Source organism: Mytilus edulis, chromosome 7, assembly GCF_963676685.1.
Source record: "Mytilus edulis chromosome 7, xbMytEdul2.2, whole genome shotgun sequence".
Classification (NCBI taxonomy): domain Eukaryota; kingdom Metazoa; phylum Mollusca; class Bivalvia; order Mytilida; family Mytilidae; genus Mytilus; species Mytilus edulis.
In genome coordinates this window covers 31,799,461-31,821,698 of record NC_092350.1, presented here as the reverse complement: position 1 = coordinate 31,821,698, position 22,238 = coordinate 31,799,461, and the positions used below count along the sequence as shown (strand labels likewise).

Below are 22,238 nucleotides of genomic sequence, written 5' to 3'. Positions count from 1 at the left end.
CGTAAGGGGTCGACCGGAATTTTTTAGCGATGATTTCTTGGCATGTGTATAGGTTACCATATATATGGCACTAACAAGTTTCCTTCCATAAAAATTTGATAATCAAGGTTTTTCGTAAGCTTTCCAGATATAAAAAAAAGAAGATGTGGTATAATTGCCAATGAGACAACTCTCCAAAAGAGACCAAAATAACATAGAAATGAACAACTATAGGTCTTCAAAAATGAGCAATGCCCATACCGCATAGTCAGCTATAAAAGGTCCCGAAATGACAATTCAAATGAGAAAACTAACGGCCTAATTTATGTTATCTCAATATAAATCTTTCCATATAATGCCTAATAGTATTTTCCCTTTATCAAAATCAAATCGAACTGTGACCATTATTTATCAGAAGGAAATCTTACAAATGAAATATGACTGATGTATGTTTAAATGTGGCATGCCTGGAGTGCTATTTTGTAATGTTTATGTTGTCACTTCTTAGATTAGAGACCAATTTTTTCACTCATGTTTTTCTTTTGTGTTCTGACAAGTATTGCTTTGTATAACCATGCATTAATACTATTCTGTTAACACCAATTATTTACAGTTTGATTATAGACATTTTCTGTTACACCATATTCCATCTACATAACAGCTTGATATGCAAAATCAGACGCAAAAATTACAATCTCGGTTGACTTAAAAATAGATACAAAATACGCACAGACTTAGATAACCGATACCATATCCCTAAAGATTACCGAGAAAGAGGCAGATAATTTAGGGAGCAACCATTAAGTTTTTCGACACTGTTAATCACATTATTTTTTTTTTTCTTCAAAATTTAACACTATAAGGGACCGTTCAATATTTATCAGATGGATGGGCCGGTGCAAAATGGGGCGGGGCAAGCTCTTTTTTTGTGGAAATATTTGGATGGGCGAGAACTTTTTTTAAAATATTTATGGATGGGCCAGAACATATTTTATAGGAAAATTTTTTATCCATTTTATCGGTGTGTAAGAAATTTCTTTTGCGGGCACTCAAAAACTGGTAGCTTGGTTCATTTCTGTCAACTTTAAGGATTTAATTAAGGATTAAAAAAGCTAAAATTTTCTGTTCGGACTATCTTATAAATTATTTTGACCTTATGGAATACCAAGTTGTTTAATAGTTTGGTGTATTGCTGTTAAATTTATGGATTTAATTAATAGGTAAGAAAAAAAGCTCAAATTTTTAGTTAGGGATAAATTCAGATAGTCAACTTTAATTTTTTTGTAAATTTTTCAAATCAACTTGGATTTTCAAAAACCTATACAGCTTATTCATTAATATATTGATCTTATGAGAAACCAGGTTGTTTGGTAGTAAGGTGTATTTCTGTTAAATTTATGGATTTTATTAATTGGTAAGAAAAAAAGCTCAAATTTTCATTTTAGGCTAAATTCAGATAGTCAACTTTAATTTTTTTTATAACTTTTTCAAATCAACTGGGATTTTCATAAAACTCAAGAGCTATCTCAATTATATATTGATGTTACAGAAAAGCCAGTTTGTTTGGTACTTTGGTGTATTGCTGTCATTTTTATGGATTTTATAAATAGGTTAAAAAATTTAGAATTTTAAGTTTAGGCTGAATCTAGATAGTCATCTTTAATGTTTTTTATAACTTTTTTAAATCAAACTGGATTTTCATAAAACTATACAGCCTTTTCATTTATATATTGAACTTACAGAATGCCACGTTGATTGGTAGTTTGGTGACATGTCTGTCATTTTTACGGATTTAATAACAAGGTTTAAGAAAAAGCTCAAATTTTCAGTTTATGCTAAATCCAGATAGTCATCTTTAATTTTTTTCATAACTTTTTCAAATCAACATGGATTTCCATAAAACTTTACAGCTATTTCATTTATATATTGATCTAAAAGAATACAAAGTTGTTTGGTAGTTTGGTGTGCTGCTGTCATTCTTATGGATTTAATAAACAGGTTTAAGAAAAAGCTAAATTTTCTGTTTTAGGTTATTTCAAGATAGTCATCTTTAAATTTGTTCATAACTTTTTCAAATCAACTTGCATTTTCATAAAACTCTACTGCTAAATCATTTTTATATTGATCTTACTGAAAGCCAGGCTGTTTAGTACTTTGTTTTTTTGCTGTCATTTTTATGGATTTAGTTAATAGCTTAAAAAAAGCTTCAATTTTAAGTTTGGACCAAATTTGGATGGTGACTGGTCACCTTTAAATTTTTTTTTAACTTTTTCAAATCAACTTAGATTTTCATATAACTGTACAGCTTTCTCATTTATATATCAATCTTACAGAATGCTAGGTTTTTTAATAGTTTGGTGTTTAGTTGTCAAAGGAGTAGATTCAGTAAGACCCCTTTCTGGCCCCAAAATTAAGCAGTTTTGCAAAATTGTGAAAATGTAATCTTTGGGCTATTTTTTGGAAAGTAGAATGCTTCTGCTACATAAATATGTGCTGTTTTTTACAATACAATGTACATATATCGTGTACTAGCATCATAAAGTCAGGCTAAATTACTGAAATCTTCACAATTATAGCATTTTAGTTAAATTTTAGACGGTTTCCGTCTTAAATGAAAGTGGCCGCATTTGTGTTCATTCATAATATTGAGATGTAAGTTGTATTTGATGATAATACATAACATATATAAAGGTTGAGGATGAACACGGATGCGGCCACTTTCATTTTTGACGAAAACCATCTGAAAAGTGACGTTTTTTTGGCATATTTGTTAGATTTTTCATATTTAAGCTTCAATCGGAGCGTTTTTAATGACTCAATCAGTTAAAATCTTTTACATAAACTAATCGAATCAATTGAAATAGACACTTAAGTGTTTAAAAAGTGTCCTAAATATCTCGTTAGATGAAACTGAAATTTGGGGCCAAAATCTGCCCTTACCGGACCTACTCCTTTAGAGAATTAAGTAAAAGGCGAAAAAGGCTGCATCAAATTCAAAAACATGCCTGCCTATATTTGCTTAAAAGGATCATAATTTCTTTTTCCAAAAGTAAAACAGATAAAGGAATATTCATATTTGAACTAAATGTATACATATATATGGAATTAACTAGCACATTTTAAATTTTGTATTAACACCAAAGTTTATTCTTTGATTTCAAGACATAAAATTTTAAAAACTTTAAAAAAGAAAAAAAACCTAAATCCTTTTTGATTGTCTTATAGTTTTAAAGGGGCAAGGACTTTTTTATAGATTTTTTTAGATGGGCAAGGACTTTTTTTCAGAATTTAAAAGGATGGGCGTTAGCTTTTTTAATGAAACAATATTAAGAATGCACCGGCCCATCCATCTGGTAAATATTGAACGGTCCCTAAGGGATGGGGAAAATCTGGATTCAGAATATTTTTTTTGTCATCTGCTTGACCAAAATATTTTTTCATCAAATTGGGGATCAGAATAAAAAAAAATTTGAAAGAAAACATAATCCCTCACCCCCTGCAGTTAAATGGTAGTTCCCATAAAACTCATAGGTTGAAAAAAAACTTACATCTTCATTGCACAAAAACAAAACACGAAAAGCGACGAAGTGAAACACAACTCCCCAAACACAATTCATTTAAAACGTAAGACTGAGCAATATAAAGCTTATTCTGCCCCTCCTGTTCAAAATCCAAGATCCGCTTCAGTAGAAGCTAGCTAGGGTTCCTATGAAGAAAACTAAACTAATGATCGATTTTTGAAGGTCTATGAACCAAAGTTGTATGGGATGCAAAATTTTTGAAAATCTGTCAAATTACCCATTCACTGTACATCGACCAAAATTTGCAAAAATATTTATTAGTTTTTTTTCTCTCAAGTATATGTTGGTATGTTCCATTGTCATATTTTTAAAACGCTTGATGATTACAAAAAGGAAAATATAGTAAACACTGAAGGGTAAAGTTGTAATTTTGCAATGGACAATAAAAATCAAACATTGCAATTTAGAAGGCATTGAAAGTCAATTCTATGAATTGAGATATTTAATAAAGGCGGATAACTCAAATTTTAAATATTACTTGAACACACATTTCCATAGATACTTTAAAATCAGAAACCATATTCATGCACAATGCACAATTTGTGTAATTTTCCTGATAAGCATTGTTATACTCATTATTTTGTTAGTAAAATATCTGAGTACATATTTCGTTTATCATCATAGTGATAAAATCTGGAAAATTGATAAATATCAAGCCAGCCACACATGAACGCAATCTTTGACCCAAAAAGTGTATACTAGTATTTCAAGGGCAATAACTCATGCAAAAATATTTGATATATTTTACTGATATTGTCAGAGATCATGGATCCCGTTGTGTTGGTAATTACTAATGAACCGACAATGTAATTGCAAACAAAAAGAAAGAAAATACGACCGGACGACAAACAACAGTTTACAAAACACAACATAGAAAACTAAACACATAAAGTCCGGTGTCTCAGGTGAGTAATGTTATTTTGCTCTACACGTTGCACCCGCCGTGTTGCTAAAGTGAGTACAAATCCGACGAAAAGTATCATTTGGTAGTTCACGTTCTCAGAAAAGAAGACGGGACTTTAGTTACGAACTTGGAACTTATCCGTCGTTATTTGCGAAATAGACACAATAACGGTCAACCAACTCATGATGACATACGTAAAATTTTTCGATGGGATGACTTCAACTTCCCCACTTGGAACTCTGGGTTTAATAGCTTCTTTGTAAGCAGCAACACTCTATTAGGAAAATCATGATGGAAATGCAAGTTCTGGAATTTCGTATCAAAAGGGAGATTTATTCGCCATATATATATCCAAGATAAAATTGAGAATGGAAATGGGGAATGTGTCAAATATACAACAACCCGACTAAAGGGCAGATCCATATCATGGAAAAATGGGTATTTCAGCGGCAATTACTCAAAAACCTAATGTCCAGGGGATGGTTGAGATCTCACTAAACGTTTTTTAACCCCACCTCGTTTTTGCACCTGTCCAAAGTCAGGGGCCTCTAGCCTTTGTTGATCTTGTAAATTCAGTTTATCTATGTTTTTGAGTTTAGAATGACGTCCATTTTCATTGAACTAGTGACCATTTTTTAGAGGCCAGCTGAAGTTCGACTACGGGTGCGGGATATTCTCTTTGTGTGTGTTGAAGATCAAAGCAATTGTGGCCTTTGTCTCTTTCTGCACTTTGGTCGCGTTGTTGTTTTTTTGACAAATTTATATTCTCAATATTATACAATTTTATCATTTAAACTTTTGACAAACATTGTAGCTATTAGGTTATAAAGATCTATAAAGATAAAAGTCAAAACCAAAAGGTGGAAACAAATCTTAATCTCGGGGACAATAGATCTAAATATAAATCGGGTATCTTCATAAAACAACAGGGTAGATATATCGGCCCAAGTATAGAATACGTTTAAGTAGTTCCGGCAATATTCGAAATATCCATACGCCAATACTTTAAATATGTTTAGGTGCGCAACAATCTGAAGGCCTAGTTCCTGCAATAATCGAAATATTCATTCGCTGAAACATTAAATATGTTCTTGTGGGTCGGTGTTTTTGGGGGTTAACATAACAGCTGTTAATATGTCAATGTGGATAGGGACTAGCATGAGGTTGGATACTCAATTAAATAGTCAGCAAGTTTACAGGTCAGCAGGTCGACAGGTCAACAGGTCAACAGGTCAGCAGGTCGATAGGTCAGCAGGTCGACAGGTCAGAAAGTCGACAGGTCAGCAGGTCGACAGGTCAGCAGGTCGACAGGTCAGCAGGACAACAGGTCAAAAGATGTTTCATGTTATCCATAGATTATTAGTCATTAAGTCAGGATGTTGTGTAGAGGGAAGGTTTGGTACTCAGTTAAATAGTCAGCAAGTCGACAGGTCAGCAGGTCGACAGGTCGACGGGTCAACAGGTCAGCAGGTCTTCAGGTCAACAGGTCAGCAGGTCGACAGGTCAGCAGGTCGACAGGTCAGCAGGACGACAGGTCGACAGGTCAGCAGATGTTTCATGTTATCCATAGATTATTTGTCATTTGTTATTTGGAACCTGCACAAATGAAATTGAAGGCATATGGGGGCTTGCAAAACTGAAATTCAAGTCAATGAAAGGAGTGAGACATGAAACAGATACGGGTTTTCAAATGGAGACGTTTTCCATAAATTTTTAAAGGACATTGCAATCTTTAATGAAAAAAATGAAACGGCCAATAAAAGATAAACTAAAATGGATTAAAAAGCGCCACTGTAAACTTAAAGAAAAAGTAACTGACGAGTTTTGTTTTGTTGAAATTTAATTTTTCCTCTCAAATAAAATATACAATCACTTCTTTTATATATTAGATGAAAAACTATAAATAGCTTATACTGTTATTGGATGTGTTGATGCTTATGATTTTTATCTGTAGAACCGTTTGCCTAAACTTTTAAAAATTATAAAAAAAGAAATAGCTACATTTTCGACTTGTCGGACTGTCAATCAAGCTAATTGTTGACATGTCGCTGTCGACCTATCGACCTATCGGCCTGTCGACCTGTCGGTTTGTCGGCCTGTCGACCTGTCGGCCTGTCTACCTGTCGGCCTGTCAATCTGTCAACCTGTCGACCTATCGGCCTGTCGACCTGTCAATCCCAACTTAATATGGCGATTAAACATAACTACAATCTTCAAATAATAAACCTGGAAAATAATTTAACTTGTATAAAAACCGATTTACTTCATTTGACTTAAATATAAGTCCGATGGTACTACAATAACGTATTCTATACTTGATCCGATATATCTTGTTTTGCTGGGCGTTTGTATTCAGTTATTTTGTTCTCTAATTGTTTCAGTTTCCGAGATGTTAGCCAACAACTACAGTTGTATGTCCGTTATATGTTCAGTGACTGCGGTAAACATGTTGGTTGATCAATCAAGACGGAAATCATAAAATTCATAAACACATCCAATAGTTTGACTAGAACACATTAGTGAGGTGGGTTAAGTTTGGGGTCTTAGCGTAGATTTATGAAGTGTTTTTTTAAAGATTGAGCGAAACAGATTTGTGCATATCATCCATTCACCAAACCCGGTTATTCAATGATGAAGTTTCCCCGGTTGACATAATATTATATAGCGAAGTTATAAGGTAATGCAGCGTATAAAAAATATGAAGAACAGACAGCCATCCATATCAAAATTCTTTTCAATTTCTGAAATATGGAAATGAGAAATTTTTTACCCCCCCCCCCCCCCCCCCCCCCCCACCTTTCCCAACCCATTTTTTTTCACCTCACCCTTTCCCTAATTCCAAAAATAATCCCAATTCAAATTTCTGATGGGAGTTGGCAACAATAACTACTCATTTAAATGCATTATAATATTAAAATATAAAATGACATACAGTCATGGTTAAATTTAATATTAATTAATAATAGGGTGCAGCTTTATACGACCGCATAGATTGAACACTGAACGGTTGGGGCAAGTATGGACACAACATTCAAGCTGGATTCAGCTCTAAATTTGGATTGTGATTAAATAGTTGACACAGCATAGGTTTTAGACACAGAATGAATGTGGTCTAATGAACTTAAAATATTTTTTTTGTCTTTGAGCAATCACTATGCTGTTGAATATTAATCCTCTCAAAAAAATGTTTGAAGAAATTTTCTTTTTATTTATGAAATCTGAAATGAGAAAAATTAAACCCCCCCCCCCCCACCATTTTTTTTCACATCCCCCTTTCCCTTTTTTCAAAACTGATCTCAATTCAAATTTCTAATGGAGTTTGCAACAATAACTACCCATTTAAATACATCATAAAATATTAAAATGTAACAAAAAGTGCTTGTTATCACTGAATGGTAAAGAGTGTTTTAATTTATCAGTTGGTAGTAAAAGTGAATATACATTGTGCATTGTATAAAACAATGATTTAAGATGATTCAACTACTATTCTGGACAAAGAAAGATAACTCCAATCAATTGAAAATGTCTTTCTATTGCACAATATTGTGCAATTAGATATTTCTTGCTATTGCGCAATACTGTGCAATTGAAAATATTTGCTATTGCACAATACTGTGCAATTAAAGATTTCTTGCTATTGCACAATACTGTGCAATTGAACATTTTTTGCTATTGCACAATACTGTGCAATTGAAGATTTCTTGCTATTGCTGAATACTGTGCAATTGAAAATGTCTTGCTATTGCACAATACTTAATATAATAATTTTGGATCCTGATTTGAACCAACTTGAAAACTGGGCCCATAATCAAAAATCTAAGTACATGATTAAATTCAGCATATCAAAATAGCCAAAGAATTCAATTTTTAGTAAAATCAAACTTAGTTTAATTTTGGACCCTTTGGTATTTAATGTAGACCAATTTGAAAACGGGACTAAAAATTAAGAATCTACATACACAGTTAGATTTGGCATATCAAAGAACCCCAATTATTCAATTTTTGATGAAATCAAACAAAGTTTAATTTTGGACCCCGATTTGGAACAACTTGAAAACTGGGCCAATAATAAAAAATCTAAGTACATTTTTAGATTCAGCATATCAAAGAACCCCAAGAATTCAATTTTTGTTAAAATCAAACTAAAGTTTAATTTTCGACCCTTTGGACCTTAATGTAGACCAATTGGAAAACGGGACCAAAAATTAAGAATCTGCATACACAGTAAGATCCGGCATATCAAAGAACCCCAATTATTCAATTTTTGATGAAATCAAACAAAGTTCAATTTTGGACCCTTTGGGCCCCTTATTCCTAAAAACCTGTTGGGACCTAAACTCCCAAAATCAAACCCAACCTTTCTTTTATGGTCATAAACCTTGTGTTTAAATTTCAAAGATTTCTATTTACTTATACTAAAGTTATGGTGCGAAAACCAAGAATAATGCTTACTTGGGCCCCTTTTTGGCCCCTAATTCCTAAACTGTTCAGACCTCAACTCCCAAAATCAATCCCAACCTTCCTTTTGTGGTCATAAACCTTGTGTTTAAATTTCATCGATTTCTATTTACTTATACTAAAGTTATTGTGCGAAAACCAAGAATAATGCTTATTTGGGCCCTTTTTGGCCCCTAATTCCTAAAATTTTGGGACCAACACTCCCAAAATCAATCCCAACCTTTCTTTTGTGGTTATAAACCTTGTGTTAAAATTTCATAGATTTCTATTCACTTTTACTAAAGTTAGAGTGCGAAAACTAAAAGTATTCGGACGACGACGACGACGCCAACGTGATAGCAATATACGACGAAAAATTAAAATTTTTGAGGTCGTATAAAAATTAATTTACAGCTACACATCTCAGGACACTCATCATTTCTTAATACATAATTTTCAAGCAGTGTAAGGGAGGTAATGAAGTAATTAAACATATATATTGCAGCATTCTTTAAATTTTAATTGGATTACCTCTCCCTTACACTGCTTTTAAATTGTCCTTTCACCAGAAAAAACACTTTTTTTACCCCTCATTCCTAATCCTTTGAGACCATAACCCCCAAAATCAATCCTTCCTATTGTGGTTATAAACATTGTGTTAAAATTTTATTGATCGAGTCTATTTACTTAACGTAAAGTTATTATCCGGAAACCATCGGTCTTCGGACGACGCCGCCGACGACGTGATACCAAATATACGACCAAATTTATTTTAATTCTTGCGGTCGTATAAAAACCAGAATACTACCCACCTGCATATCCTATTTTCGCTTTTCTTTTCTTTGTTTTGCATAACCATGTCCGGTGAACAAAATTGTCTTCTAAATATTATATTTTAATATCCAATTTACAGTTTTTAGTAACAATTTAAACGATCATTGTACATACAAATAAAAAAAAAAACAGTAATGAAAGAAGATATTTACAATCATCGTCAATGCGAATGAAGGGTTACCTCCTATTTCTTCCGGGTAAAGTATACAGTCCATATTGTGATATGCTTTAGGAGTATGCATAAATATGGGGTATATGTTGGTCGGATATCATTGTCAGATCTAGTAAAAGATCGTTTAATGTTTATGAATTATTGTCATGAATAAAACTATAAAGGACTTGTGTAGCTATATTATTTTTTTTTCTTTCTATGCCATAATATAGTTCTTGCTATCAATAATAAGCAAAATATGATGGAAAAAAATTGTGATTCAATGTAAATATTATGATGCATGATAAAACTAACACATAATACATGTACTATGAAATCGATCTGAAAATGGCACATCTATTAACAAAAAAGTCTAGTCTGCCAATGGTCCAGAAACTTTATAAAAGTTAAAATTTACCACTGACGAAATTGTTCATAGCCTTTGGAGCTTCTGTATCAAAGCCGATGACATCCATCATTAGCGGATCTTTGGGATCGGCGATGCTAAAACCATTGCTAACCATACCGACCACTATCAACCGCGCTTCCGGATTCTTGGTATGGTTCCTGTACTGTTGTAACGCAGTTGCTGGGTGAATATTTCCGTAGTACGTTTCAGAATCTGTGTACACGACGAATACATCAAACTTCTTCTTATGTTCCATGGCCCATTTCATTGGTAAAGCACAGTCGGTACTTGAGAATGGCAGATCAGAGCACTTCTGAATAGCCGTCTCCAAGGTGTCTTCTTTTCTTATATCCATTCTTGTCAGTTCATTTGAGAAAGCAACAACTTCATAATCTTTCTCCGTTTTAGCCGTCAATAACATCATTGCAGCTGATGCATCGCGTGCTTCAATGGACGACGTACCAATGACTGGTTGTCTCATGGAGCCACTCACGTCTACTGCTAGGCAGAATTTTTTACCAGTTGGCTGTACGAAACTAAAAGCTTCGTAGAAAGCTTTCTCGAGTGCTTTAACTATGTTATCATTAACCTGCCATGAAAGTTTTCCCTTGTCACCTCGACCTGCTTTGTACTGGTTATATGCTATCAGAATGGTGAATGGATGAATTCGAGACCTTTTCAAGATACTGGTGTCTCCGAGCTTTTCGGTCACAAGTTTTTCACCAAAAGAATCGACCTCAAGTAACTCAAGGCTTGACATTTTCCCAAGGTTTCTTATCATTGCTGTCATAGGCATCAAGCGAAGCATCGTGTCCCAAACTTCTTTGGAGTCCAGTAAATCGGTAGGTACATGCTCTCGGACTAATTGATGTTCAGCAATCAAAGCGCGCAATTTCTCAATGTCTGATCTGGTGCACTTTTTAGCCTGTTCAACTGCATCCAGAAAAGCTTTAACCGGTGCAATCTCTGGGTTTCTATCATACTGTGTCATCGATGTTGCATCTTCCATGTTCTTGATGATATATCTGATGACCAAACCAACCGGAGTATTTCTTGGTTTCACATGCCCCAGTCTTATTACATCTTTATGGCTCCACCCATGTCTTGCCTTGTATTTCGTTGTTAGTAATGCAAGTTTTTTGGGATCTTTTTCAAACTGGTTGTACCACTTACCGATGGCAGATCTATGAGCCCTTCCCCATCCCGAACCAGCACTTTCCTTCTCACACAAGTTGACAAATTCAAACAGATGGGTTGGTATTCTGCAGACATCAAGCAATATGCTATAGGCAGCTGTTTTAGTTTTTGGGTCGTTGGATCTTGCACATATGGCTAAGGCGTTTAAAGTTGGTGTTTGTTTGCATGCTCTACCATTTACGCTCACGTCTCTTATCAATTTAACTGCCTCTGGACCTTTCCCATTCATGATCAGTCTGCAATGATAAATAAATGGAATTTTTGTTAAACCTTTAATTAAAAGAAGTGACCGTTATTTGATCTTTCTTATTGATTCCTTCGAGATCGATATCGTGGTTTAAATATACTGATCATCTTCACTAGTGATCGTGCAAGGGCTGTACAGCCAGTCAAGGTCGTTAAAACCTTCCATTTGTTGTTGAGACTAGGGTTGTTATTTTCTGGAAATTGTGACGTCTTAACCCAAATTTTAATTAAAACTTAAAAAGGCAAGATCGAAATAAAAATAAGCAAAAGCTTTTTCAAAATGTTTTTTTTTTATTTCCATTTTCTTTTAATGTTCCTTGTTTATTGGACACCATGTTTTGTGATATTTGACACCTTTTCTTTATTGTAATTTTGATTACAAAAATAAATGTTACTGTTAATATTACATAATATCGCAAACGTCTCCCCTTACATTTCGTTTAATACATTTGAAATAAATGGGGAATGTGTCTCATTGTCCATGGGACACAGATTATGCCCCCGCTTGCATATAAAGTTATAAAGGGAAATAACACAAGAACTGTACAAGTGACGCTATCCAAATTTGGACTTAATCTGTGTTTTGTTGAAATGAGCATTGTGAATACGTTTCATAACATTAGGTTGAGGCAAACTTAAGTAAGAGAACAGAAACGAAAAATCAAGATTTTTTTTTCAATTTGTAAAGAGGCATGATAACTCTAGAACGGTAAAAGTGGCGCCACCAAAACTCAAACCTAATCTGTATTTCGTGGTACATGTAATATAAGTATTGCGTACAACTTTCATTACATTAGTTGAGGCAAGCTTCAGTTAGAGTAATTTTTTAAGTGCTTGTACAGTAAGATATTCACCTCAAAAGTTAACAAAACCTTTAAACAGACTTATGAAGAAGGGATAATAGTAATGATAATGATACTGTTGAGAGGTCATTATTCTAAAACCAGTTGTTAGCATTATAATACGGGTTATGTTCTTCTCATATTTTATGATGGTATGATATTAAACCCCTAAAAGGAGGGATTGTGCTTGATAATCATATGATGAAGACACAATCTTTCAATCAGTTTAATTGAGGTCTCAGGAGCTTGCTGTCAGTAACTGCTAGTAGTTCTTTGTTAATTTGTGTATCACTGTCGTCTTGTTTAGTTTCTCTTGTTACCTATTGTAACATCAGACTCGGACTTCTTTTAAACTGAGTTTTTCTGTGCGTATTGCTGTGAGCTCGAGTTTGATGTCTCTACATTGGCTAGAGGTAGAGGGGAAGGGTTGAGATCGCAAAAAAAACACGTTTAATCCAGTCGCATGTTTGGGCATATCACAAGTCAGGAATCTCTGCATGGCCTTTGTTAGTCTTGTATGATTTTAATTTTAATTCATTTATATATTTCCAAGTTTAGCGCGAGGTCCATTATCAGTACTGAACTATATTTTTGTTTTGGGGCCGGATGTAGCACGCCTCCGGGTTCGAGATTTTCTCGCTGTATTGATGGACCCATTGGTGCCTTCGGCTGTTTTCTGCTCTTTGGTCGGGTTGCTGTCTCTTTGACACATTCCCCATTTTAATTCTCAATTTTATTTGGTTAGCTTGCTTTTTGTGTAAATGTTTGCTTTCAGGGCCAGGTTGGTCGGCTGTGCATCCTGCTAACCCCGATGATGTAGTACTGGTCGATATGTCTCGGACATAGTATTAACGATGAAAGGAAGCATTAGCAGGTCCAAAGTTGTGAGACATTTAAATGGTGGTCCATTATCTAACACCTAGGGTATAGCCCTCGGACGTCAATCGGCAAAACACTCCTCCATATATAATTAGTTTTAGAATGTATGCTGACGCGACAATATACACGTCAAGCAAAAATGTAAACTGTATTTCGTTGAATTGGTTTCTTAAATTTAATCAAAAGTTAATAGTGATTGAGCCATCTATCAGTACACCAACATCGTAGACAGTGGGTAAAGAGGGGCCGACCAAGCTCGTCCGATCAGTTGTAATGAACGAGACGTAACCTGTGATGGATTAATGATGATGAAGTTAATTAGACCTGTATACATTATTTTATATTCGGAATTCCTAACCTTTAGGATAACATCTAAATTAAATATAAGAACTATATGTATAAATTGAGAAAGGAAATGGGTATGAAGGTTTAATTTTGCTTATTTATCATGTTTATAAATGTTTGCAGATGTCAATCTTAACTGAAATGTCTTGGCAAACATTTATACAACTTGAAAAAAGCAAGCCAACACAAATCTCAATCTACATGAAATAGGAAATTAGCTCTAACACTTATATCTTGCGGTTAAAAATTCCTTTCTCCACATTGGCTAAAATTATATTGATCATTACTACATGAACCGATCATTAAGAAATACAAATTTAGATCTATTCTCGATTACACTATTAAAAAAATATATAACTGTGTTCCGCTAATGTGCTGAACAAAATTAGGGTTGGTGGATGAAAACAATTTTATTTTTCAACAAACCGTTGTGAATGGTCTAATAGGCAAATTAGTCTTTAGCGAGTTTTTTTTAATAATGATCGTTCAAAAGTTAAATATAAATCTTCAGGGTAGGCTCTTAAACTCAAGGTTGGTATGGTTAGGGTAAGTGCGTACGGTTTTTCCCCCCGAGTACAGAGCACAAAATGTAAAAATCCTTTTACTAAGTAGAAAATTTAGAAATTCCTTATAATTCTTTTTCATCATCATGAACTGAGTCTCATAACGATCTGTTCTTTTACCAGGATACATATATTTAGAGACCTGATGCACATATATATTTCAAACATGCATCGAAAAACAAAAGATCCGAATACTATCGGATAAAAAACTATAAGGTCAATTAAAAATGCGTTTCGAAAAAACTGTTGTATCATGTCTAATTAATGAGAAACGAAAAGACTGCATCAATAAATTTTCAACTCTGGAGAAAAACATTAGAAAACATCGCATATTGTCCAAATATTATGTCATTGATATTATATGACTCGTTTGTCACGTGGTAATTTCCGATATTGTTTTGGCTTTTACCCAACATTAGTCATTTTGGTTTTTCTACTTTCGTTTTCACAACACATCCTTACCTATCAATACACTGTATGTTTTCTCTTTTTAAAACTGGACCAGTCACATAGTAAGACCCTCCCTCTGTTCCTAAACAAAGATATCTCAGTAAACGTGTCTCGTCGTTGACCTCATAAGAATATCCACCAGCCGAGTTCGGAACCATATCATATGTCAACTGCTTGGTTTGAGGAAGTAGATCCTCTCCCATTGGTTGACTCTGGAAAGTTATTGAGTCTTCGTCGTCAAATTCCATATCCATGCTAGACATTTTGATTATAAATCCGGACCCAGAGTATAAACTCCTAGTCAAAATGAGCAGTGTTTATTGTTTGCTTACTGTGATAAAACTGAATCATTTAAGCTTTACGCTGAACTAGTCAGTATTGCCTATTAGTAAACGCGTAATCAACACAGACTAAATAATTTATTTTTAGTTCAGGTAATTTCCAAAATTTCCAATAATGACAACTTTTATACGTTGTTGTATTATACCATACATAGTACATATGTAATGTTTTCTTCATTTAAATTACACCATTATTAAAAATATTTCAACAGTACTGTGTTCAAAACTTTGGTTTGATCAAGGATTTGTACATGTATAGTTGTTTGCTTTGATTTTTATGCATTTGAATGTGGTTACAAAATTAGGAATTATCACGGAGATGTGGCCGGTATGATTGCCAATAATTAAGACAAGTGGCAACTCTCCACAACAGACCAAATGACACAGTGATTATTTAAACAACCATGTGTCACCGTACGACCTTTAACAGTGAGTAAATCCCATACCGTTGCATATTTAGCTATCATCGGAAAGGCCCAAAAACATCCCTGAGAATTTTATCTACGTCACATTGCCGCTCAGTTTTATAGAAATTAAGACTTAAATTAACCTTTTTTTACCAAAAACTTCGTATTTTCGAGAAGAAGAAAAAGATGGAGCAATGCATTTTGTTATATTTATCTTTTTAATACTGGTTATGATACTTACTTCAAAATTATGTGGTAAAAAAATATGATCAAAAAATCATCATTGTTAGACTGTAGTGCTTAAGATAACTAATATCACATTAGTGTTCTCCATTACAACATGTATCAACTTTTATTGGTTTCACTGTCTGCAACACCTATAGCTAGTTAAGTTTTTTTTTAAACTGCTTAATATGCATCTGTTCCATTATTTCCGCGAAGAAATTTAAATTATTTTTCTGAGAAAAGGTCGAATAATATTAACAGATTGAACATATCCGTGTTTATATCCGTACTCCTAACCAACAAAATATACTCAAATCTAGTTTTTTTCCTTCTTCCTTTTATACATTTCTGTTTCAGGTAAGGGTGAGGGTTGGTGCCTGATAAAAGGTTTAAGTCTCTCTACATATATATGCACCTGTCCAAAGTCAGGAGCCTAGTGTTCAGCGGTTGTTGGTCTGGTTGTGTTTCTCGTTTTTCATATTGATAAGAATTGCTTAGCACTAGTCATTCAAGGTCGTAACTAAGCATATTAGATTAGTGAAACAGATCTGTTCGCAGAGCGGAGATATGTAAAAAAAAAATACGAGCCGAGCAAACGATGTCGGGATATTGGATAAATAGTGTAGTGACTTTAACCATAAAATTCAATGTTTAATGCACCCACATAACACACGGCTAAATAATATATCAATCAGAAGCTTACACATCTATACTATCTGTTTTGCACGGCCGTAAAAAGTTGTACGGTGAAATTACCGTTAAATCAAGATCCAATATCATGCTTCTTTTGTTTTATTCTCCGCCCTGATTTTGACAATTAGCGATGTGCGATTTTAACAGAATAGAAAATAATGGTTTTTTTTGCAGATGGCAGATATTGTTGGGCAACTTCAAATATTACAATAGAAGGCTGTTCTATGAACAATAGTTAATGATTGCATCTTAAAATTATAAAACAATATAAATGTCAGTCGATTGAAGATGAAATTAAGAAATTGGAGGATAAGAAACTTATTGAAAAGTCCAATAACCCTGGTCTTCAGGCTTAGTATTAGTGCAAGATCTTTTGTGGCGGCTGTTTGTTGATTACAGGACATTGAACGATAAGACGATCAAAGATACATATCCGATCCCTAGGATAGAGGATAATATAGACGCACTCAGTGGAGCCAAGTGGATGTCAGTTTTGGACCAGAGAAATGACTTATCATCAGGTGCCAATGAATCAAGCAGATAAGGAAAAGACTGCACTTCCTACACTCAGAGGTGGTTTATACCAATATGTTACGATGCCATTTGGATGGTGCAACACAGGAGCTACGTTTCAAAGAAATATTGAGACAGCAATGCCAGGATTGCAGTGGTATTTTCTAGTTTAGAATCTAGATAATATACAAATGTAATAGCATTTAGTGAAATATTTCATGAAAATTTTGTTAATTTGCAGAAAGTCTATCAGAGGTTTTCAGATGCTGGATTAGAGCTAAATGCTGCAAAGTGTACTGTTCTAAACACGAGGTAGAGTAACTCGGACATGTTTTGTCAACAGAAGGGGTGCGGACGAATCCTTTTGAGGTACGGGCAATAGTAAAGATGGAGTCCCCGCAAAATGTGGTTACTTATTACAGAAGATTTATCAAGGATTTTTTCAAAAATTGCTAAGTGTCTGTTTGGTTTATTGCAGTTAAAAGCTCTCTGGGAATGAACATGTGATTGTGAACAAACTTTCAAGTTACTTAAGGAAAAGCTTTCAAGTTCTCTCGTACTTGCAATGCATACCCAGAAATCGACTGTGAATAGTTTAGCTTAGACACAGATGCATGTCATTTTGGAATTTGAGAAGTTCCAAGAACGACAAGATTGATAGGATAAGAAAGTAGAACTTTAAACAAACCTGAATTATTGTGTACCACGAAAAGAACTGTTAGCAGTAGATTACTTCATTAAATATTTAAGATTTTATTCGTTAACAATGTTATGATATATTTTGTTTTTTCTGGAATAGGAATTCCACAGTCTTGGAAAGGGGGAATTGTAGCATATTTTTTATTGTTATACATCCAGTCGGAGCCCAAGTGATCAGCCTATGGAACCGACCAGAACTTATGTATAAAGAATAAAGAATAGAACTAGTGATATGACAGTTCAGGGCGCTCTATTATGAGCAGCAACAGTGTTATTATTCTATTTGGAGTATTCATTTCTTAAATCAGTGCCATTCAATAGTTAAATGGATACTAGACTCTAGTCGGGAATTAGATCCTAATAAACATTAACATCATTTGATGGAAACTGTGATTCATCTGATTTGTAATAGAAATTTTAAGCTACTTATTTGTGTGTTTGTATTCTGCCTTCCACGTTACAATATATTTAATGATATGATATGTGAGAAAAATTGAATAAACGGGTATTTATAAACAATATATTACGTTTTCGAAAAACTAATAATTTTTTTATCCCAGGCATAGATTACCATAGCCATATTTGACACAGCTTTTATAATTTTGGGTACTCAATGCTCTTCAACTTTGTAATTGTTTAGCTTTATAACTATTTTGATCTGAGCGTCACTGATGAGTCTTGTGTATACGAAAGGCGCGTTTGGCGTATTAAATTATAATCCTGATAACTATAATTAAAGTGGTATACTATTCTAAAAGTTAAAATACTCGTTTAACAGTTATTAGTTCTTTGAAAAGGCCTTTTTTTGTTCTAGTATATATTTAAATCAAATAATGAAATTAAAACATAAAATGAACATATAATTATGAAATTTAAAAAGGATTCATAAAATTCAGTACATAAGATATACTTTAAGATCATCGCATACGCTTTCTTGTAGGGCTCATTAGAAAAGAAATTTCAAAATCATTAAGGTTTTGTAAGGAAATGTGCACACGAAAAGAAAGTTAATGTCCACTTGAATAGGATAAGATGAAGAACGAAGTAATAGAAACTCGCACACCAACTTGTATGACTAATATTCTTCGATTCCTTCCATTGATGCCCTTAATGCGTTGTTGTACATGTATCCGTCGATAAAAGTATTTATTATTTGAGGCGTTGAAGGATCGAATCCTATCACATGAAGTGTCTGGTCATCACATGGTTCCACAGCATTCACAGGATCGTTTGGCTTACTGGTCATAGCGACAATGATCCGGACATGGTTTGGTGTACCAACCATATGACAACAGTGAATAAAAGGCTCCGTAACTCGACCTGCTCCTTCTCCTGTAAGAGTATCGGTAAAAAATATTATGACGTCGAAGGAGTTACTGTTTTTTCTTGACCAACTCGGAAAAGGCGTTTGACGTTCTCCTGACTGAGAGGTAAAACTATCTAGTTTAGCTTTTATCGATTTAAGATTGTCATTTCGGTCAATACTCGAAACAAACGACTGCTCAGGATTACATTTATTCTCAAAAAGTAAAGTTTCTACGCGATTTCCTTGCTTTACGATTGTAAGAATCATTGCACAAGTCGCTTCACTTGCCGTTAGTGGAGAGCCAATCAATTTCTTTTTCATATCGCCACTTACAGATACAGCTAGAAGGTAACGTTTCTCTGTTCTTGGTTGAAGGTCCACGGTATCATAAAAAGCTTTTTCCAAAATAGAAATAATTTCTTGGTTTGGATCCCATACCAGTTTGCCTTGATCTCCCTTGCCTTCCTTGTACTGTTTCAAGGCAAATAAAATTCTCAATGGATGAACTCCAAAATCCTGGAGCAGTTCACTCTGCATTTTCCCCTTTACAATCGAAATGAAATTAGAAGCCTTTGCATCGTCAAACATTCCCAGCTTTGTCATTTTCCCTATATTTCTAATCATTGCCGTAGGAGGCATTGTTCGGAGAAGAACCCGCCACACCTCTTTGTCGGACAAAAACCTATTTGGTACATGCTCTCGTGCTAAATCTTGAACTCCTATTAAGTCCATAATCCGCTCCTTGTCGTCGCATTCTTTCGCTTCAATGACCGCTCTTAGAAATATTTTCACTTTTTTGTGTTGTTCTTTCTGTTCTTTGACGATCTTGTCATCTCTGTCGTCTACTTCAAGAGAATCATGCAGCGTGATCACGTCCTCCATTTCTTTGTTGACAATAAATTTTAATATTGTTCTAATTCTTTCATTCTGTGGTTTTACATGAGCAAGGCGAACAATATCTCTATGACTCCATTTACTGCGTTTTTTGTACTTGGTTACTAAGTATGCCAATTTTGGCGCATTGTTCGCAAAACTATTGTACCATTTACTAATGCCCATCCTATGACTTCTTCCCCATCCTGAATGGTTACTTTTCTGCATATTCAATTCTTCACAAAACTTTTGGAATTCAAATAAATGAGTTGGAATCCGACAAATATTGGTCAACATGTTGTATCCGTACTTCTTTACTTCTCTATCTCCATGTACAATGCAAAAGGCATAAGAAAACACAGTAGGTCCTTGTCTACATGCGCCATTACTCTCGCTTACATCCTTGATACAATCTAGAACATCTTTTCCTTGTCCACCTTCTATCAACCTGGAATTAATATAAAACATTAATTAAATACCTAGAAATAAAAAAGCTACTTCATTGATGTGACAATCCTCAGAACAGTTATATCTATAAAATTTAAATCTTACATTGTTCTCTGATTATCATTTAGAACCAGGCATACCGAGTACATGTACGTCCCGAACTGGAGTACTCCTCCTCGGTCTTGGACCCCCACACTTCAGAATCTATCTCGAAGATAGAGATGATCCATAGGAGGGCAGCTCGGTATGCCTGCGATAGGTATCATAACACTAGCAATGTATCAAACATGATCAATACACTAAACTGGCCAAAACTAACACAAAGCAGAAAACGTGCACGACTGGTTATGATGTACAAGATCACACAGCATCGTGTTGCAATACCATCTAGCACAATTCTCAATCTATCCGACTCGAGAACCAAAAAACATCATTCATACACCTTCAGTCATAACTATACACCCAAAGACTCGTATCTCGAGACTCGAATAGATTTTCTTTTCCCCCATACATTATAACGCAATCGAATTTCCTACCAACTCAGTTGCTAATTCAGACAATCGACTCTTTCAGACAGCCGCTTACATATGCTGTTGTCTCCACTCTCATTTAAATAGCTTCATTTCCTGTGCAGAGTTTTTAAAATCCCTACATCTGTATTTTGTACATAACTTTATAGTAACTTGTTTTAAATTAAAAGGTCACCCATGCACCAGAGATTACTCATCTTTATTCAGATGGAAGACTTGAAAACTTAAAGAAGAAGAAGATGAAGTTTCTCACATTTTTATGGCAATTAAAAAAATACTACCTAGATCTATCACCTTTCGAACCCTCTTTACCACAGGCACTTGTTTCTATCCATTGGAATACCCAATATCAACGTATATTTACGAAAAATAAACGTTGATAGTGGGTCTTCCAATGGATAGAAACAAGTGCCTGTGCTCTTTACACTAACTATAACATATATAGAAATGTTTGGCTTTTTTTATATAATTATTGCAATGAAGGGGAATAATAAAGTCTTAAAAGGTTGAAAGTTATATGGTTTCTACAGCAGTTAGTAAAAAAAATGACCAGTAAAACAGTTTGATATGGTTTGACAAATTTTAATTATGTCAGAATTTAGAACAAGCAGCAATAATAGATAAACTCTATAAAGACGTCTATTAAAGTAAATAAAGACTCAAAGTCAAAAGTTAAACTTCCTGTATAACTAAGTTTTCTTGACATGATTTGCTTACCTTTCGATAAATGGCACATCATTGCGTGAGAATTTTGAGTGTTGAATATGTGTCCTGAAAACACTTTCTTTGCTACCTAAACATAGAAATCGTCGTAATAAATGAAAATCTGAACAACTAGTATTTTGATCCATTTTAACTCTACTTTCGTTTTTAAGCACCGAATACCCGGGTACACTAAAAACCTGAACTATTCTGATTCCTGTTCAATTTTGTTCCGGTTTCACTATGTCCTATGTATAATAATACATATGTAAAATCAGTGGCGGATCCAGAAATTTTCACAAGAACTTTTGGGGGCCCACTAACTGCCTTAGAGGGGCCCGATCCAGTCATGCTTCAATGATACCATAAATAAACAACAAATTTTTCCTACAATAAAGGGGGACCGGGCCTTGCATTTGTGTAATTTTCATATCTTGACTTGCAACTTGTCTGCAGATTGCTCTGTTTAAAAGAGGGACGAAAGATACCAAAGGGACAGTCAAACTCATAAAGTTATTGATAATTCATGTTATTCATGGAATATATTTACTGTATACGAGTAAATCAATACTTAGATAACAAGCATTTGTCACTTTATTAGCTCACCTCAATAAGAGCGTTTGCCATTGATCACTTGGCGTCCGTCGTCGTCCGTCCGGTGTAAACAATTTCAAACATTTTCTCG

At 34.3% G+C, this 22,238-nt stretch overlaps 3 protein-coding genes across 4 annotated transcripts; 1 reads left to right on the top strand and 2 right to left on the bottom strand.

The window, feature by feature from the left end:
• Nucleotides 1–5,622: 5,622 nt before the first annotated feature.
• Nucleotides 5,623–6,072, top strand: LOC139483085 (uncharacterized). Its single transcript, XM_071267116.1, has one exon. The coding sequence runs from the start codon at nt 5,623–5,625 to the stop codon at nt 6,070–6,072; it is 450 nt and encodes a 149-aa protein (XP_071123217.1).
• Nucleotides 6,073–9,775: 3,703 nt separating this feature from the next.
• On the bottom strand, nt 9,776–15,253 carry LOC139482620 (RNA-binding protein RO60-like). 2 transcript variants are annotated; one of them, XM_071266539.1, is made up of 2 exons: nt 14,382–15,253; nt 9,776–14,179 (listed from the first exon to the last, which is right to left on the bottom strand). In XM_071266539.1, exon 2 carries the CDS (start codon nt 11,719–11,721, stop codon nt 10,294–10,296), a length of 1,428 nt encoding a protein of 475 aa, XP_071122640.1. In that variant the 5' UTR covers nt 11,722–14,179; nt 14,382–15,253; the 3' UTR covers nt 9,776–10,293. The 2 variants fall into 2 exon arrangements, with proteins under 2 accessions (XP_071122640.1, XP_071122639.1); XM_071266538.1 differs by having other exon boundaries at nt 9,776–11,728; nt 14,830–15,253.
• A 3,281-nt stretch (nt 15,254–18,534) lies between these two features.
• LOC139482621 (RNA-binding protein RO60-like) lies at nt 18,535–21,772 on the bottom strand. Its single transcript, XM_071266541.1, has 2 exons — nt 21,569–21,772; nt 18,535–20,322 (listed from the first exon to the last, which is right to left on the bottom strand). The coding sequence occupies exons 1-2, from the start codon at nt 21,700–21,702 to the stop codon at nt 18,771–18,773; spliced, it is 1,686 nt and encodes a 561-aa protein (XP_071122642.1). The 5' UTR covers nt 21,703–21,772; the 3' UTR covers nt 18,535–18,770.
• Nucleotides 21,773–22,238: the final 466 nt, after the last annotated feature.

Excerpts from the sequence above, each read along its gene's own strand:
- LOC139482620 (XM_071266538.1), bottom strand. The coding sequence starts at position 15,080 with ATGTCTAGCATGGATATGGAATTTGACGACGAAGACTCAATAACTTTC. Across the intron at positions 11,729-14,829 it reads AACATACAGTGTATTGATAG|ACTGATCATGAATGGGAAAG; the intron begins GTAAGGATGTGT and ends TTATCATTGCAG.
- LOC139483085 (XM_071267116.1), top strand. The coding sequence starts at position 5,623 with ATGAGGTTGGATACTCAATTAAATAGTCAGCAAGTTTACAGGTCAGCA.
- LOC139482621 (XM_071266541.1), bottom strand. The coding sequence starts at position 21,702 with ATGGATCAAAATACTAGTTGTTCAGATTTTCATTTATTACGACGATTT. Across the intron at positions 20,323-21,568 it reads GATGTGCCATTTATCGAAAG|GTTGATAGAAGGTGGACAAG; the intron begins GTAAGCAAATCA and ends TATTAATTCCAG.